The sequence below is a fragment of the Gnatocerus cornutus genome, chromosome 2 (assembly GCF_029298725.1).
Source record: "Gnatocerus cornutus isolate USDA-ARS CGAHR chromosome 2, icGnaCorn1.1, whole genome shotgun sequence".
Lineage (NCBI taxonomy): Eukaryota > Metazoa > Arthropoda > Insecta > Coleoptera > Tenebrionidae > Gnatocerus > Gnatocerus cornutus.
The window spans coordinates 10,736,472-10,753,823 of record NC_142234.1 but is presented as its reverse complement, the minus strand read 5'-3'; the positions used below and the strand labels follow the sequence as shown (position 1 = coordinate 10,753,823).

The 17,352-nt window shown below is 32.6% G+C and overlaps 3 protein-coding genes across 4 annotated transcripts; 2 read left to right on the top strand and 1 right to left on the bottom strand.

Moving 5' to 3' along the window:
- The first annotated feature begins 8,975 nt into the window (after positions 1 to 8,975).
- LOC148178930 (uncharacterized) lies at positions 8,976 to 14,176 on the top strand. Its single transcript, XM_088031080.1, has 3 exons — positions 8,976 to 9,239; positions 12,965 to 13,430; positions 13,784 to 14,176. Exons 1-3 carry the CDS (start codon positions 9,137 to 9,139, stop codon positions 14,076 to 14,078), a joined length of 864 nt encoding a protein of 287 aa, XP_087887206.1. The 5' UTR covers positions 8,976 to 9,136; the 3' UTR covers positions 14,079 to 14,176.
- Positions 14,164 to 15,623, bottom strand: Tpc1 (Thiamine pyrophosphate carrier protein 1). Of its 2 annotated transcripts, none has more exons than XM_088031078.1 (3): positions 15,534 to 15,623; positions 14,959 to 15,347; positions 14,164 to 14,910 (listed from the first exon to the last, which is right to left on the bottom strand). In XM_088031078.1, exons 2-3 carry the CDS (start codon positions 15,332 to 15,334, stop codon positions 14,354 to 14,356), a joined length of 933 nt encoding a protein of 310 aa, XP_087887204.1. In that variant the 5' UTR covers positions 15,335 to 15,347; positions 15,534 to 15,623; the 3' UTR covers positions 14,164 to 14,353. The 2 variants fall into 2 exon arrangements, with proteins under 2 accessions (XP_087887204.1, XP_087887203.1); XM_088031077.1 differs by having other exon boundaries at positions 15,416 to 15,587.
- A 76-nt stretch (positions 15,624 to 15,699) lies between these two features.
- On the top strand, positions 15,700 to 17,300 carry LOC148178928 (RNA-binding region-containing protein 3-like). The gene has a single exon (XM_088031076.1). It carries the CDS (start codon positions 15,808 to 15,810, stop codon positions 17,071 to 17,073), a length of 1,266 nt encoding a protein of 421 aa, XP_087887202.1. The 5' UTR covers positions 15,700 to 15,807; the 3' UTR covers positions 17,074 to 17,300.
- Positions 17,301 to 17,352: the final 52 nt, after the last annotated feature.

Here is a 17,352-nt window from a genome sequence, read left to right as displayed (position 1 = left end):
AATTCGTTCGTGAAATTCCGCATCTTCAAAGTACAGAGCTGGATTCAATCTTATACTAGACAGAATTCAATTTTGTGGTTTATCGGTGATTGAATGTAGCAAATTCTGGTCTAATTCATAAATAAAGCTAGGGAAATATATTATGTACAAGACACTCTGTTGAACCAACCTTTGGATAAGACAAGATAACAAACATGGTAGGTAAATGTTGTGAAAATATCTTACAACAAAGTAAATTTGGGCTTGGAAAGATTAAAACATTACCAAGGTTCTTGTTCTACAAATTTCCTCGCATTATTTAGGATCGTTTTTAATAAAGTTTGACTGCCTTCATTATCTGCATAAAGGTTTTACTGCTTTGAACGAATTGGATCAGTAAAATTTGTTATTTTCATGGTTAATACCAACTGCTTTTATCTTATTTTGCCTTTATAAATACAATAGAGTTTACAAGGAACAATTTTCACAATAAAAAAAAAATTCACGTTGCATTATGAACGCCCATTCCCAAGGTAGATTCTGAATAACTTATTACAACATTGTTAATTGTCTTGTGTTTTACTTTCACCTGTTTTGGTGCGGTAAAAATTCATTTGTTCTAAATGAAGACATTCCATTAAGAGTTTAAAAAGAATTTTACAGTTCACTAAGCATAAAACAAAACCAATAGACAGTTTTGAGATATATATGTAAGTGTGAAAAGACAAGCAAAAATAACGTTTGTGAAACGAGCGAATCGCGTTTGTATCAATTTCTTTAATCAAAATATTTCATCTTCAGCAACTTAAATTCTAGAAAATGTAACAAAAAAAACAACAAGATTTTCCGGTTTGTACGATTTTTTTTACAATTTCCTTCTTAGGTTTCTTATTTAGATTTACCAATAACGTATTGGCATAATAGTAGCAGACGCATTACAAATCATTTAGTTTCAGGAATTAACTAAAAAACCGTAAAGTAATAAATTATTAAAATAATAATTATCTGGAAATACAGTAAAATAAAAATGATTGATAATAAATAATTGTACCGTTTTTACTAAGCTATGCACTAATCTTATCTGCTGATTTTTATACGGCCAAATGTGAAAAATAATGCAATAAACTTTAGGACCGCTCTGGAAAAACGCGAAGAACACCCTTCAATCCTCTCCACACACTATTCAGCGTATTCAGTTTAGTTTGTCTTCCCAATGCGACTCTGGAGGATCGCGATTTAAAGGTAAAGTCGCAGTAATGTTTTTGCACTTCCATAAAGATGGCGAAAGTGTGGATGCAATAAAAAATAATATATCCGAAGAAAATTTAAATCAATTTGTAATACCTATCTATAATAATTACGTTGGTATGATAGTCAATCCCTTTCTTATTTCATAGCTAGCAAAATATAAGTTGCAATAATAAAAGTCAATACTGACCTTATCGAGCTTCTTCAGCTATAAATACTAATGATAACATTAGTCACAACCACGTCAAAGCAAAATGAATGAATTAGTTTTTACTTTCAACGCGTAAGACTTCATTCGCTTTGTCGAGATCTAATTAATCACATACCCATAAGACAGGAAGAACTGTGTTCGTGTCTTAATTGCACTATTAATTATTTTATCAAGGTTTTTCCTTTCAGTAAATTTAACGAAGATAATCTTCTTTTTGGAATGCGACAAGATTGCGCAAACTACGTGTTTAATGATAACTCTATTATTACAAATTTGATATCATACCGCAGAAACAAAATCAATATAAATTGCGCTGAGCTGAAACCAGAGAAAATTTGAGTCTCTTTAAAACAACTGTTCGCTTTAAATTAGTATGAAAAATTTATGTAATTAATGAAACTAGTGTGTTAAAGGAGTGTAAAAACTACTAAAGTTCATATGAAGCAGACTACTTATTTGTCAACAAGTCGAGTTGTTTCACAAGTACGTTTCTTGTCGTTTTTATTTTTAAACTACGAATAAACACCAATTAAGTAAATGAAAAACAAAACGAAATATAAGATAAACACTATTTTTACTAGAAGTAGCTATTACAAATATACATTGCGAACCCAACATCTCATAAACAAACAGGGGCATATGTTTCTAAGTACCGTTAAATTACGAGTTTTCATACACTTTCTTTTTTAATTATTTGTTCAAGGAGCTGAAGGAAAAAGCCAACACAGATGACTAAAACAGTCTGTTGAAAAACACCCAACTCTTTAATTTAATTACAACTTGCCTGATATCATCGTCTAATCACTTTAACTCATAGTTTCCGTCTTTATGCAAGCACGAGATAATAAATTTATTGTCTAGGAACTCATTTTCTTGAAACCCAAAGGCGTCTGCAGCTAACTGATAACATTAAATATTGTTTATTGTTTAGCACATCTTAGAATCTTCCACGAGTATCTTCAGTGGTGATTTCGTTGCCACAATTTCCAAGTTTACTATCAGTGCCCGATGGAGACAGCAGCTGACCTCGGGTTACCAAACAGGGGAATGCAAGACCCACACACGAGATCAAAAAACCCAGTCGACTGGCTGCTATTGAACCCTCATCAATTCGGATTGTTCAGTCTGTAATCCGACTTTATCAGCAATTGTGACAAATGAGCTCTTCTTTAAAAACAAAGTAATATGTAACAGCCTATTCAGGGAAAAAACATGAGCCCGGGGATGGGAAATATTGACGTACTTTCCTAAATAAAGTTTTCACTACAAACTGCATATTTACCTTACGTCGTGCATTTTGTGTACGTATTTTGGATTTTTATTCCACAAAATTGAGCTTCAGGGCTTTAATAGTAATTATATACCAAAGAAGAGAAAAGACTTACATATCTAGCCAAAGAGTTATTATTTCTCGAGATCCAAAGGATTGAACTCATTTATTTTCACGTTTATTTTTAAACGAAATTTATCAACATCGCGCAACTAATTAAGACAAATACATTTGAATTTTCATCAACATGAGACTTATCAGCTGCTAATTAATTAATATGATTTCCCAAAAGAGTCATTTAACTTTAAATATAGCAGCCTCTGCACGATTTAAATCAGTTTAATTATAACGGAATGATTGAATTAAATTGTGGGAGACGAGTGGGAAGCGTTCGTCAATATAACTGCTTGTTACAAAGTTTCAACGAGCGACTCAAGTTTTGACGAAGTTATTACCACTAATAATATAAATTCAATTGATGATAGAAGTTTTCAGTTTTGAATTAACCCAGAATTCTAAAGACTCGAAGTGTAATTTGATTGAAAAGTAAAGAAAAACGAAAATAAACTACTGCCTAAAAAGAACAAGAAGTTAAGATTAAATTAAAAGTCAAGAAACCAAAATTTACTAGATAACAGAAGAACAATGACCTTAAACAATGAAAAAGGATTTCTGATAAGATGAAAAGGAACGCTGCTTTGGAATCAAACATCAAAAAACGCAAGATACAAAGAAAATAGAAGATCAAGTTGAAAAATCTAGAAAAATACGTTAGAGTTTTGGAAGCCGAGTGATTTAGTAGGTGGAAATTCATTTATCTCTCCTCTAATTTAGATTTCAGTTCGCCGGTCAGTCAGCCTAAATACATTATTTGTGTTATGATAAAAACTTTTATCTTCAATTGCTTTACGTGAAACTCATTGTTATGTCAAAATTTTTCTGTGTTACCTAACAAAGCCAAACAAATTTTGTTGACACCAACATTAAAATTATTCGTAAAAGAAGAGAAGAAATATCCTGCGCTCACTGCTGTAATTTTTAAGGAAAGTAAATACACAGCGTCAGCAGAGATTATTACACGTTATCTTCCGTTTTGTCTCCGCTTACAGTACCGCTGCAGTGTAAATATTTTATCTCAGGTTCTACGTCGAGTAGGTGACAAGTACAAAAATACGTAGGAGTATGAACAATCAATCTGTATTAGTTTATGACAAGTCTACACCGGATTCTTCTGAAATTGCACTTGACAGTGAATCGAGGTTAAAAGAAACTGAAATGGAAACGTTGACTGACCGATATATCTTTGCATAAAACTACATATCGGCTTCTTCTCGCATAAAATTACAATGACCCACTATCGAATGGAATGTACCCAAAGTTTGCAAGCAATGCTGCAGGTGTTTTCGTGGGTGTATTGTGTTTGTCACGTTGAAATCCGCAAAATAAGAACTTGACACCTGTTTCACATCACTAACCTTTGATTTATTTTAAGTAACAGATGTTACTGATCTTTCCTCTTTTATATGTACCTATTGTAGCGTACGTATGTGACACATTTATCACGTAATTTGCCACTTTTTCGACAAGGTTTTAATCTCTGCAGCTTTCGATCTAAAGCTTTCATTAGAGGAGAGCTTAATTCTACTCACGTGACGAATTTTTGTCGTTGCGTGCTAAATTACCCAGAATTCCAATATTACCACTGTAACTCATCCTGACAGAGCTCAGTAGAATGAAAAGAGATTAAATAATCCGTATAAATAAGGTATAATGATTCAATTTCCGTTTCTTGTAGTGCGATGGACCGTAAGCCATCACAGTAACCCAGTTTACTGCCACGCCAAGAATTATCGTATTCCACGATCTGTCCAATTTGATATCAGTTTTAATATTAGAAACTTACTTATTTCTGTGGATTTATAGAGGTGAAATTGATATACCTGGAGGAATTTTCGTTTGGACGTTCTATTATTGTGGTGTTCGAGGCTGACGAGACCTGAATCTGTCGAATATCCGGAGGCTATACATGCCGCTAGATGCCAAGACTGCTCGCATTCTTCATTATGATGATATACAGACGGTAGCTAATGCACCTATATCCACCTGATGTGATTCAGGATTTTAGTACTTCCTGCAGCCGCGCCCACGTGCCGGTAATTGCTCTCTAATTAGCCTAGTTGTCGGTAATAAAGTAAAAATGGACTTTAGTACATTTAACAACTAAGGAGGGTAGAAGCATAAGCGTGAAATAGCCATTATTTGTAAGTTTACAGCTCCAAAGGCATCATAAAATTAAATAGATATTTTTGTTCATAATAATTAAGGTCATTCTCTCGATTTCTTTAATCAGATACTCATCTAATGGTAAAGTGTGTAAAACACGATGTTGAACATCCTCATGTTGTTACCTCATGAACAATTCATATATCACGGATTACGAAAGTTAATGTAATTGCGTGTTCAGGGAAAATAATAATTTTTGTTTGAAGACTATCATGAACATAAATAAGAAAGAATAACGGTTAGCTTGTTGGATATTGAGTTATTGCGTAAGCATAGGCGATAAAATATGTAATTTCATTGTGATGCCGAATTGTTATTATTGTAAGCCTGAAGGTTTCTTTAACATTTAAGAAAAAAGAACCAGCTCACACGAGATCTTTAAAATACCCATAGTTATATCCCTAATTATTATTATTTTGCACTTATTCTTCACATACATACCTTGTATTGAATTTGTATGATGTAATTTAAAATTTAATACATTGTAGTTATCCGTACTTAACATGTTAATTGCTGAAAAATAACGTTTCTATTTAATTATAAAATTATTAATAAGTTTAATGTGTGATGCTATATCTATAAGCGCTTTAATAATGATAATGCACATTAAGGATATAATTAATCAGAAAAATACAGTGAAATACACATTTTCTCTTCATTTTAATTGCGAAAGCAGTTTTAGCTTTTAGGTGTTTAACTTAGTGTGTATAAATAAATAAAGTTGATAACAGATCTGCTGAGTTTTTTTTATGTGGGAGTAACTAACTCCTGCAACATAGATAATCCACAGTCTCGTTTAATATTGCTGTTTGCCTATATTAAATTACTAAATCCGAAATAAAATAATATATAAATATATTATCTGGTAAATTCTAACTATTTAATGCAATTAACACAAAATTAATGAAAACCTGTTTTTAAAACAATGCAAATTAATCTTAAATATGTATTTATTATTTAGTAAATATAAAGTTGAAGAATTAGGTCAAACAATTTTCCTTTTATTGTTTGTCAAAGAACTACAAAATCCTTTTTAATTTAACAAAAGTTTGTGAAAAAAAGAAAGAAAATTGTTTTGTCATTAGTGTATATTTGGTTGCATAGTGTATTTAAAAAATAATATATCAACACGTTTCACCACTAATTAAAATTATGATTTCCCACTTCTTTGCATGTTAAACTAGAAACACGTAGTGCGATAATACTCTTGTACTTATGCGCGCTTTTCCCTGGTTTCTTATTCCTTGTCCGCAACACATCAGCGAAAAAGGTCAACTTGCCAATTATCTTCTCCTTTTGGCGGTTTCTCTCGCAAAAGTTTTGCTCGAGCACAATTATTCAAAGTACTTTTAACTTCTACTGTAAAACTCTTGTCGACTGTCACGCTTGTATGCAATAAATTTTAAAACAGGACAAAGTTAAATTACTTCTGTTTCTAATCTATTCTTGTTTTGGTAGTTTAAAGTATTAAATTGTTCATATCAAGTACAAAAATTTTAGTTTTTGTTGTTATAAATAGTACAGTCTAGTTTGAAATTCAAGAAATTTTTACTGGAAAAATAAAACAAGACAGTTTTCTCATGCAGTGCCTTATTAACTTTTCGCACACAGACTTTTTATTTCATTAATTTAGACGACTTTTCTTACACGGCAGTAACGTTGGAAGTATTTCTAAGTTCTTTCGACTCTTAAAAAGCAAAATAAACTTTCTCGATATGTATAACTAACTTACAGAAACTTTAAAAGCAGTGAAGTCATTATTTATTTTATATTATTATTTTAATGTTTTAGTTTTAGTTTCGATTAAAACGTATTTTTCCTACAATTTTTAGAACATACAAAACTTTGTCTTTTCTCCAATTTGCAATAAAAATTCCCCACTTTTTGTTCAACCAATCAATAATCTGGAGGGGATACATCTTTTGTTACGAGCAGATAGTGTTTTCAACCATTAAATCAATCCAATCAAGCAGGCAATTTCACACCATTTGCACAAATGGGCTAAGTTATTAAAAATTTAGGCAAGGGAACTTAATTTGAAAACACCTAAATTAATATCGAAGAAAGAGACTTTTGAAGTAACTATCTCGTTCACACGCTTTTCACACTTTTTACTGATTTTATTGTAAAATAAAAATAATAAAAAAATGGTGGATGCGCCAGGAAAACAATGTTATGTAAGCAAACTTAAGCAATAAGCAAAGAATGCAGAGACAAAAATACTTTTTTGTTATTAAATGTGTTCATAAAGTAAATAGCGTACTGCTTAATTCCAACAGGAAAAGCAAATGAAGAATTTCAATCCTGTCTAGTACAATATTGTTACACAATTAAATGTCCAATTACTTGCAAGACAATGGTAACGTAACAAACTTTACAATATGACATTAATTACGCGAATTAGTTTCTCAATTATTTTTGTCACGATGACGCTAATTCTATTCCGTAGAGTGTATTTCTTGCAAGGTTATGCCATTAAAATTTTTATCCACTTTTTTGGTGTCTTGAATGAGTTGAATGACCTGCAAAGGGTATCTGATAGTATTTTTTTACTTGTAATGTATGAATAGCAGACTCCACTGAACATAAAACAGCAACTAGACCGTTTGCATGAGATAAAATGTTATGATGATGGTAAAAAAAGATATTTACATCCCTCATGCTACATGTTCATGTGAAATGTAATGTAGTCTGATACCGTGCAACAAATATTTCATTCTAACTGCATATTTTCGCATCTAGTACCAGTATGTATTCAAATAGCAATTAATGTTAACGACTATGTTAAATATGAATGTTTTTCTTTTCGTAAATTAGCTCGTATGTATTTTAAATTATTGTCGTCATGCACTAGATCATATTCCACGAAAATTTTGGCAGGTGTGATTAGGTCAAATTATACGAATATTACGCTGATGATACTTACATTTGTAGAAAAATATAATGACATATTTGTTACGGAATTAATCAGCTTAGTAATTAAAAACTGCAAAGTATGATTCATCATTCGTCAATCATCATCACAATGTTTTTATTAGAAATAATATTAGAAAAGAAAGTGAATAAAAACAGGATGTCCTACAATTGAAGGACTAATTCAAGAGGATTTTATGATAAAAAAAAAATTAAATTGCTTTCTCGGAAAGTCACCTTTTTAAAAACAGCTTTCTTCAATTTCTCCTTCCTGGACTACAACATTTCTTTTGGTTCAAATTAAAGATTATAAAGGATCATTTCAATTTACTGCGTTTTACTATCGATTTATGGATAGTCACGATCTACGTTACCAGTAAGAATTTTGATATAGCAATTAGCACTGTTTTCATTTTCAACATTTTTTTAAACTAATTTGCCATATATCATTAAAGCACCTGTATAGAAACCAGATAAATAAAATTCCACAACTACGGGTTTTATCTAAATCAGTAATTAGCAAATAAGTGAAATTTTATTCCAGGGATAGGTGTACAAAGAGATGTTACAAAAATAATTGTATGTTTTTTTAATTAGATATGAACCCTTTATTTCTTTTACATCTTATCATTTTCGTCACTTCAAAATTGGTTCTTTATTGCGACACTTAAATCTCAAATTTCTTATTGTTATAAGGCCGAACTCTTTGTGCTGGAAACTGTCAAAAAATCGATACAACCTTTACCCACAAATCATTTAAAATAATCAGCAAAATTTGCCTCATGTATACATAAGTATAAAATTACCGCAAACATTTAGAACAAAAGTATTGTTATAAAACAAGAGGAAATCGAAATGAATAGTGTAACGTCATCCAATTTTTTTCTTAATTATCTCCGCTGCAACGGTCGTGTTATTTTGGAGACTATACTTTCTTCATCAACCGCCATGCATGTTTCCCGCATTTCACTGGAACCACACGGATTTCTAGACATTCGCGGCAACAATAGTAGAGCGACCTGGTTTAATTCGTGTAAAAGCTCCATTATTTCTTAGAGGTACGACGTTGGCCATGGTTTAACTTTTGTGCCAGTGCTAAGAAGACACTCAAGTCGAGCGCACATACAAACGGGTTAGTACTAGTGAGAGTCTGCACACTCAGAAAGAAATCCAACGGTCTGATTGCTGTCAACAATAAATCATCAAGTTCCATATAAGTTACCTTTTGTGTGATGTACCTTCAAATGTGGATGCTATTTCTTTGGGCCCTTAGTTTTACTGATATCGTTGTGTCTATTCTTGCTGAAGATACGGCATCCCTTGTTGATTCACATGGTGAGTACGTGAGTGGAAGCGCAATCGTTCCCTTTTCACACAGTTTCACAATTTAATTAGTCTGTAGTCTTTATTCTTTGTGTGGTTTATCAATTACCATCATCAGCTTTCTGTTTTAATCAGATTTACATAAACAAAGAAATGTTAAGAAAACTAACAGTTCGTTTAAATGTTCAGTCTTTATACAATTTATGTTCATATTTTAACAGTAGATTTATCTAGAAAATGCTGCTTTAACAATGTGCTAACCGGATTTTACGACCGTTTTAAATTTTTAGGAGCGCTGCAAAAAATTTCACCTTCCACAAAAATATTACTCCCCTGTTAACATACTTATGTAGTACTAATGTACTAATCAAAATAGGTGACTTCATATCGAAGCTTCTAGAAATTTAGCAGTCTAAACTCATTTAAGGACTTAATACAGCGTTATTGTCTTGACGAAATGATCTTTGCTAATATTGTTTTTGTTGTACCCTATTCGTATTAAAATCTGATGTAAAAATACAAACATTTTATTATTTTTTTCGTGCGGTTGGGAAAATATTCGCTTTTGCATTCTAAATGTTAAAGTGTAGCAATTTTTATTTTATTAGTTTTGAAACACATTAGTCACATGAAAAGTACCAAATCTTTTTTTCCAAATTAAGATTTAAATGCAGGAAATTATATAATGTGTACAATGGATAAAAAATTTTGTAAAGAAGAGGATTATAAATGGTCGCTGAAAGAATAATCCAATTTACTCGAATAAACCAGGTAGAACTGAGAAGTAAAATTAAATTGTTTTATTTTACATTTTATAAACTGAAAATTGTACCATTTGTTCGCAAGGTAATGAGTTTTCAGCGTGTTTGCGTGCGGTTTATGCAAGGATCGATAGCTACATTTCGTATCTTGTATCTCAATTAACTTATTTTTAACGAAATTTTAACTAGTTCATAAGTAGATGACTAGATACCATGCAATCAATAAATTTGTAATTAGAGTAAATTAATTGTTATCACTTTGCACCTGAGAGGTTAAATTTTTTTTGCTTTTTTCGAATTGATCTCTGGGGCAACAATATCTTCTGTTTTTCTGAATATGTAAATCAAACCTTTGGTTAAAATTTGGTAACAAACAATCATTCAGAAAAATTACTAGTTTTTTCGCACTCGTATGATCTTGTGAAAATTGAAATAAAGCTTGTTGTCGCTTACACGACGAAAAAAAGTTTAATTGTTTTCATTATGACAACAAAATAAAATAGACAAAAAGTTGTTATTTGCTGTGTCCCATTTTTGATTTTAGCTGTCTGAATCCAGTTTTATTCTCCAGTTAGTTGGTCACGCTAAATGGAAAAAATGACAAATTACAATGTTAGTGTTTCCAGTCGGCTCTTTTTACTCTTTTACACTTTCAAATTCATCTAAGAAAATAAATATTTGTAACTATAATTTATTCAGTTTTGTATCTTGATTTTAAATAATTAGTTAAATGCCTGCTCCAAATCTATTTTTTTAGAAGTGTGAGATTTTCACCGCTATCGGCATTTAAAAGTAAATGCTCTGAGTTGTAAACTTTCAAGACAAAAAACAGCTAATTTAGTTATTTTGAAATTACTTTTGAAGCATGTTTGTTTCTGATACAAATTTTTTTTATGTCACGATGTTATGTAAGTTATTTGAGTCTAAGTAATACCTGTTTGTCGTTTATATTAAGCATTTTAACGAAGAAAAAGTTACCATTGGTGTATAAAATCTTTTTACTTCGTAACCATAACAATTAATTTAATTAGGCCCTTCGATATTGTATGATGCTCAAATGAAATTTAGTGAAATCAATACCAGCAGAGAAGAGACCGAATTGAAACGCTTGCAGTACACACTTATTTTTTACAAAATTGTTAAAAAAAATCTTCATTATGAAATGAGAATAAAAAGACTACAAAACGTATCTAAAGCATAATGGGCAAAAATTTAATGTAATGGAAACCGGCGTTTTCTGCTTGCAGATTCACTTTAGCTTTTATGAAATGACAGAAGATTTGAAGGCGTGCTTATAAATGTCGTAATACAGAAGTGGATAGAAACCATGCCCTAATAATAGATTTTTCCTACATCCTAACATGTTTTACACATGATTTTAATACTACCTCGCAGAATAAAATATTTAAACAAACCAAATTTTTTCATCGAATTCAAAGTAGGAGTATTTGCTAAATCTGTTTGTGAAAAAATTGTTAACAGGCATTAAATAAATCATTAAGGTTTTATCGTTTGTCAATCAGAAACCGTAAGCAATAATGTTTTTATGTTTTTCTAAAGGCAATATAGCTAACTTGCTCCTAATAAATATGGAGGTTGGGTTTGCAGAAATATATTGCAACAGATAAAGTGACGAAGTGCTGCACAGGCATGATAAATGATTACAGCATTGCAATGTTTTTGCACCTGTCTTAAAGGCTACTTCTCAGTTCCTTTGCGGCATTGCAAATCAAAACTTCGACACACCATTAATGAAATTGATGTTACATTATCATTAGCAACTTTATGCTACCAACTTGCAACCAAATGTTACAAATAAACCTCAATACTTCTATAGGATGTAGGTAATTTTAAATTCGCATCAAAAATGTTAAAAATACACATAAAGGAATATCGTTCCGCCAGTAAAACTAGGTCGCTTTTGCATTGCCAAGGTTACATGGATTACTTTGCTGTATTAGCCATATTTAAGCAAAGAAAATTAGCTTGAATGAAAAGAATTTTTCTGTTATATTCAAATTTTTAACAATGGTACCTTGCAGTTGACTTAACACAGTTTCTTTATGCTTATTCACAAAAGGTCTTGTGCTCTAAATGGTTATGTTTATATAAATTAGTAACGAGCAATTTAATAATTATTGTATTACAGTCAAGAAGTTATTATTTATGGTACATGACATATATTTCGTTTGAAAGTCTTACATTTACGACTTACAACGTTTGAATAATTTTATTACAGTAAGCATCTGTCGCGGAAAATCAAACGTCTTTATAATAAAGCCATTTATTGTTGAGAGAAAAACTGAAGACGATATGAAAATGTATACTCTAATTCGCTTCATCAGTAATACAAAAATTGTGGAAGAACTCGTTAAATGGTAATACAATCATATTCAAGTATCCAAGTTTAAGCTGCTTTAGCAAGAATACACATTTCAAACATTTTGTTTCGTTAAACTTCTGCAAACTACAGTTTTATTCGTCTCGACAAATGTTTGAAATCTAAGGAATCTTGTTTGAGCTAAGTTGAAAAGTATTAGAAACACGAACTTAAGACAAAAGGACAACTTTTTTCATGTGTAAAAAAGAATCAACTTCGTACAGTTTAGAAGCCTTTCTTTGACGATTTCAGAAAGATTCTCTATATCCCTGCTCTGAGCCATTTTATAAAAGTACGAACGATATATTTATGCTGCTGCCCTTTTTACCTAGACTTTTATTTTACCGACGTTTTATGCCATCGCCTTCATATCACTTGTCAAAAAAGTGAAGGTTCTAGTCGAACTGCTTTTACTTTCATAGATGTTAATTACAAATCAGATGAATGGCAATACAAAATACTGTTTGAATATTGGGAAATGGATCTCATATCCTTCCAATTTTGCCGACTCTTTCCAATCGCAAATTTCACTTCCCTCTCCAGATCCGTTTTGAGAAAATCTAACACGTTTTATTGTATCTGTTTTATTTCCTTAGATCTCCCAAGTAGGCAGAACGACAAATTTTCTACGGCTGAATACCCTTATGTTCGCGGAAATGGAAACAACCTCAGTAACGACGACGATCGTCAGCCATACAACCGTCGTTGTTCCGACCGTCTGGAAGACGCTCTCGATCAAATTCGCCGACGACAAATTGCCAAACAGAAAACCTTACACCTGAACGGATATTCCCTTCATCAGCAGCTCCGTTCAGCACCGTACGACATGTACGTAACCGATATGAGAGTTCGATTGCCCACTTCAAATAGTTGGGTGAGAGTAGACCAATGTCGCTTTAACCCTAGAAATTCAAGTTTGGAAACTCGATTGTTATTTAACGATCTCACAATTAGCGGCAAAGTGAATTTGTTCAACGGCGATATGCTACAGAGAGCGCCAATTGATCCTAATCCGGAGGATTCTTGCAGCATGATTCTGCGGCTGAGGCGAGCGGGCATTGGGTAAGTTCTTGCGTTGTCGAATTCTAGAAGGAAATTCCACTCTCTCGAACAATAGAGGCTTAAAAACGATTTCCCAGGTTAATTGCGAGGAATTGACTTGCATTTATGTAATTATCGATTAAGATCAAGTTTCCGACACCATTTCTCACAGTTGTGAAGCAACTTGTCGTAGAGCTCCCCTTTCATCGTTGCACACTTTTTTTCGGGAGCAATTATTACAAACATCCGCAGAAAATTTACATACAATTAGCAGTTTTCATTAATCATAATAATTTATCTTTGTCATGTTTCCTCAAAATTGCATCAATGAACGATTGTGTTGAGATTTCTAATTAATTTATTATGGTTCCTAGATTTCACACTGAACCCATCCGACGAGAAAGGGGCCAATTTAATGTAAAAACAGACTCACATTTTCTTGAGCCTGGTTTTATAAGTGTTTATGCGTACGGTTGCGAACCGAGACTTCGAGAACACCGCCGAGCTTTCCGAGAGGATGAAGACAGTGAAGAACTGTCCAGAGAAATGGAAGATATTTTTCTCAAAGGAATCAGATCCTTACTCACTTCCTATATGCAAAAGGAATTGCAGCCAGCCATCAAAGAAACACTTATGAGGAATATGGGATACACAATATCTTATGGGTAGTTAAAATAAAACGGTATTTATTGTAAATTTGTATAGTATTAGGATTTGTAAGTTTTTGTTGTACTTTTTTTAGGACTAGATAAAATTTTATTTCCAACGTTTTTTATTACGATTTTTTAAATAAATAAATATTGCATAATACGAACACAATACCTTACAATTCTGAGTTTAACGATGTTAAATAATAAATAATCAGTCTACTACACTGATTGCAGGTAGAAAGTGAACACTTGTTACAAACATCACAGACACGTTATGACTATTACACTCAAAGTTTAATCTTCTTTTTCTAAAAATTTACAGATCATTTCGTAGCTACTGAAATGTAGAGCGGTGGTACAAACTGCTTTTAGCATACTTGGAGACAACCCTTTGAAAAGTCCAAAAAACCCTTCAACTTGATAGATTCTAATAAGACAGTCATTTAAACCTCTACATTTGAAAAACTCTCCAAAGTACACCCGCGCTTCTTGAAACCCTTGTATTTGCATTCTCTTTTTTGCCAAGTCAAAGGGATAAACAACCGTCTTAGCACATAAACCTGCAAAACTACCTGCCACAAAACTACTCACTAATGTGGTTTGATGTGTGTTTGTAAGATGTTTATACAAATTGTTAAAAAATTTATAACACATGAATTGAACTCCTGCATGTGGCGCTATTTGAATAAATGTCGGTAACATGCCTCTGTACAAAGTGAAAAAACCCTCTTGTGCCACAATTTTTTGAAAAGCTTTGATAACACCTGAGTATACTTTTAGATTTTCACTCTGAGCTATCAACCTAGTTCTCACCACATCAAATGGAAAAGAAAATACTGTGGCTGAGCAACCTGTAACAAATCTATTTAAAACAGTTCCATACCTTTTCATAATATGACCTGCTATTGCGCCACAAGTAAAATTCACTATTGGTGACAAACTTGGAAATATATTCGAGCTGTAAGCTTGTTTACTTAGAGCTTCAAAAGCCCAAAATTGTGCCATTCCATAACTTATTGATAAAAACTGAGCAGGGATGTGTCCTTTCCATAGTGCTTTCGCTCCTTCTTCTTTTATAATAAGACTAGTTGATTGAAAAATTGATTGGTATTTTGATACTCCAGTTTTTGATATGGGCTCCACTTGAAGTTGAAAGCGAATTTTCAAAACATCAAGGGGCTGACAGATCATTCGAGTTATGCAGCCTGAACCAGCACCGGCGATAATACTGTCAAGCTGTGTTAATTTCATTTTGTCATTATCTTGGGCCCCCATGATTCACCATAACCTAGAAAATGTACAGTCAAGTTACTCTTGTATGACAACCACGAAATAAAAAGGTGAAGAGGTAATTACCGTACTGTCATTGTAAATTTAAACCAATTGTCATTTTAACTCTTTAAAATCCGATTGAATGACATTGAACATCTGACATTTTACGTAACCTCAACACCGAAGAATGTACACATTTTACCAAATTGCATTGGTCGGATGTTGCTGCTTGTTTTATGATTGTTGTTTATTGGATATCCATTTCACTGACTGCTTTTATTTATAGCTATCTTATCTCTTACGTAAGGAAATTCGGAGTAAAACATTTCAACATTTGAATTCCTTGCTATTGACATTCGTTTGACATTTCCACGCACGGCTGCCACTATAAGAACAATTCATCCCCATCATGTGTCAAACAGAATTTTTGTGAGCAAAACTAGTTTCTTAGTAAAACTGGTAAAAATAACAGAAAAATGGTGTGTGACGACGTTTTAAAAATCAAAAATCTTCCCAAAGAACTAACCGACGTTGAAAAAGAAGAATTTTTGAAACATTTTGGGGCCACGAAAGTTAAGGTTATATCTTCAAAATCCAACCAAAAAGCCGTAGTCTTTGCTCGATTCGATTCAAAAGAAATAGCCAGAGAAGTCCTCTTCCGTCTTCATCAAGCCTACGTTCTAAAGAATCGTTTATGTGTTGAATATGCCGCCCACGACATTGGTTTACCAAAAATTAAAAAAATTGAACAAACAACTACTGATAACAAGGAGCATTTTAAAGTCTTTGTTAATAAATTAAATTCGTTCAATAGTTCAGTAGGATTTCAACAACCACCGCCCCCACATTTAAAATACATGTATCCTAAAGCAAACCGTCTGACAGTCAACAATATTGGTCATGCATTGGCTACTGTACCGAAATTCTACACTCAAGTGTTACACCTTATGAATAGGATGAATCTGCCGCCACCGTTTGCTGTTCCAGACCCGATGAGACAAAGAGTGCCCCCTCAATCAGCACAACAGAAAGCTGCAAATCCACCCGCTCCAAAAGTACTAGAGAGTTCTTCAGAATCAGAATTAGAGAGTGATGAAGACTCAAAAACCAATGAAATAATACCCCAGAAACGAGTTCTTAGACAGAAGAAGGCCGTCAAGCGACCAAAATTCATAAAACCTATGACAGCAGTCCCATCTAGTACCTCCAAACAGGAAAAACCTGAAGATGTCTTTGAGAAAAGTGACGTGCATACGCAACGAAAAATTGAGCTAAAAGTTTCAGCTTCAGCACTGGATGTAAAGCAGGGTGAACCTGAACAAGTGGGAGTAATACCATCAAAAGAGGATGAACAGGAGGAGAAAGGCGACCAGAATGTGATATCTGTGGAAGAACTTGCTGCAAATCAAATTCCAGAGAAGGATTTAGATGTTTTGCCTGTTTTCAAGAATTATCACCCTGGAGCCCCCACTTGTAGACTGTACATAAAAAATATAGCGAAAAACGTGGAGCTGAAGGATCTAGAGTATATTTATAACAGATATAAAGTGGAGAACGAAGCTGAGAAAGCTAGCACTTTTGATATAAGACTTATGCAAGAAGGAAGAATGAAAGGACAAGCTTTTGTAACCCTAAATTCTGTTGAAATAGCCCAAAAAGCGTTAAAAGAAACGAATGGTTACATTTTAAAAGATAAACCGCTTGTTGTTGTGTACGCTCGTTTAGCACCGGTGAAGAAATAATGGTTTCAATTTGTATTTATTTTGGTACCGCAACAATGGATTTTATTTTCAAACTTGTGTTATTCAATCTCCCTATAAAATTCTAATATTAGCAATACAAAGTTTTGAGCTATTTTTACATTAGGTAGAGAAATTTTTTCATTGTTTTATTTTTAGGATTTCCGTGAATTCCGTCGCATGTTGTTTTTGTTACATCACATTATGCAACAATATAAAATTGTAAACACTAGTCCATTGTTTGCGTTGTATAATAATTAGTTGTTACAGAGACGCATTAGT

Excerpts from the sequence above, each read along its gene's own strand:
- LOC148178928 (XM_088031076.1), top strand. The coding sequence starts at position 15,808 with ATGGTGTGTGACGACGTTTTAAAAATCAAAAATCTTCCCAAAGAACTA.
- Tpc1 (XM_088031078.1), bottom strand. The coding sequence starts at position 15,334 with ATGGGGGCCCAAGATAATGACAAAATGAAATTAACACAGCTTGACAGT. Across the intron at positions 14,911-14,958 it reads TACTTGTGGCGCAATAGCAG|GTTGCTCAGCCACAGTATTT; the intron begins GTCATATTATGA and ends GATTTGTTACAG.
- LOC148178930 (XM_088031080.1), top strand. The coding sequence starts at position 9,137 with ATGTACCTTCAAATGTGGATGCTATTTCTTTGGGCCCTTAGTTTTACT. Across the intron at positions 9,240-12,964 it reads ATCCCTTGTTGATTCACATG|ATCTCCCAAGTAGGCAGAAC; the intron begins GTGAGTACGTGA and ends TTATTTCCTTAG. Across the intron at positions 13,431-13,783 it reads CTGAGGCGAGCGGGCATTGG|ATTTCACACTGAACCCATCC; the intron begins GTAAGTTCTTGC and ends TATGGTTCCTAG.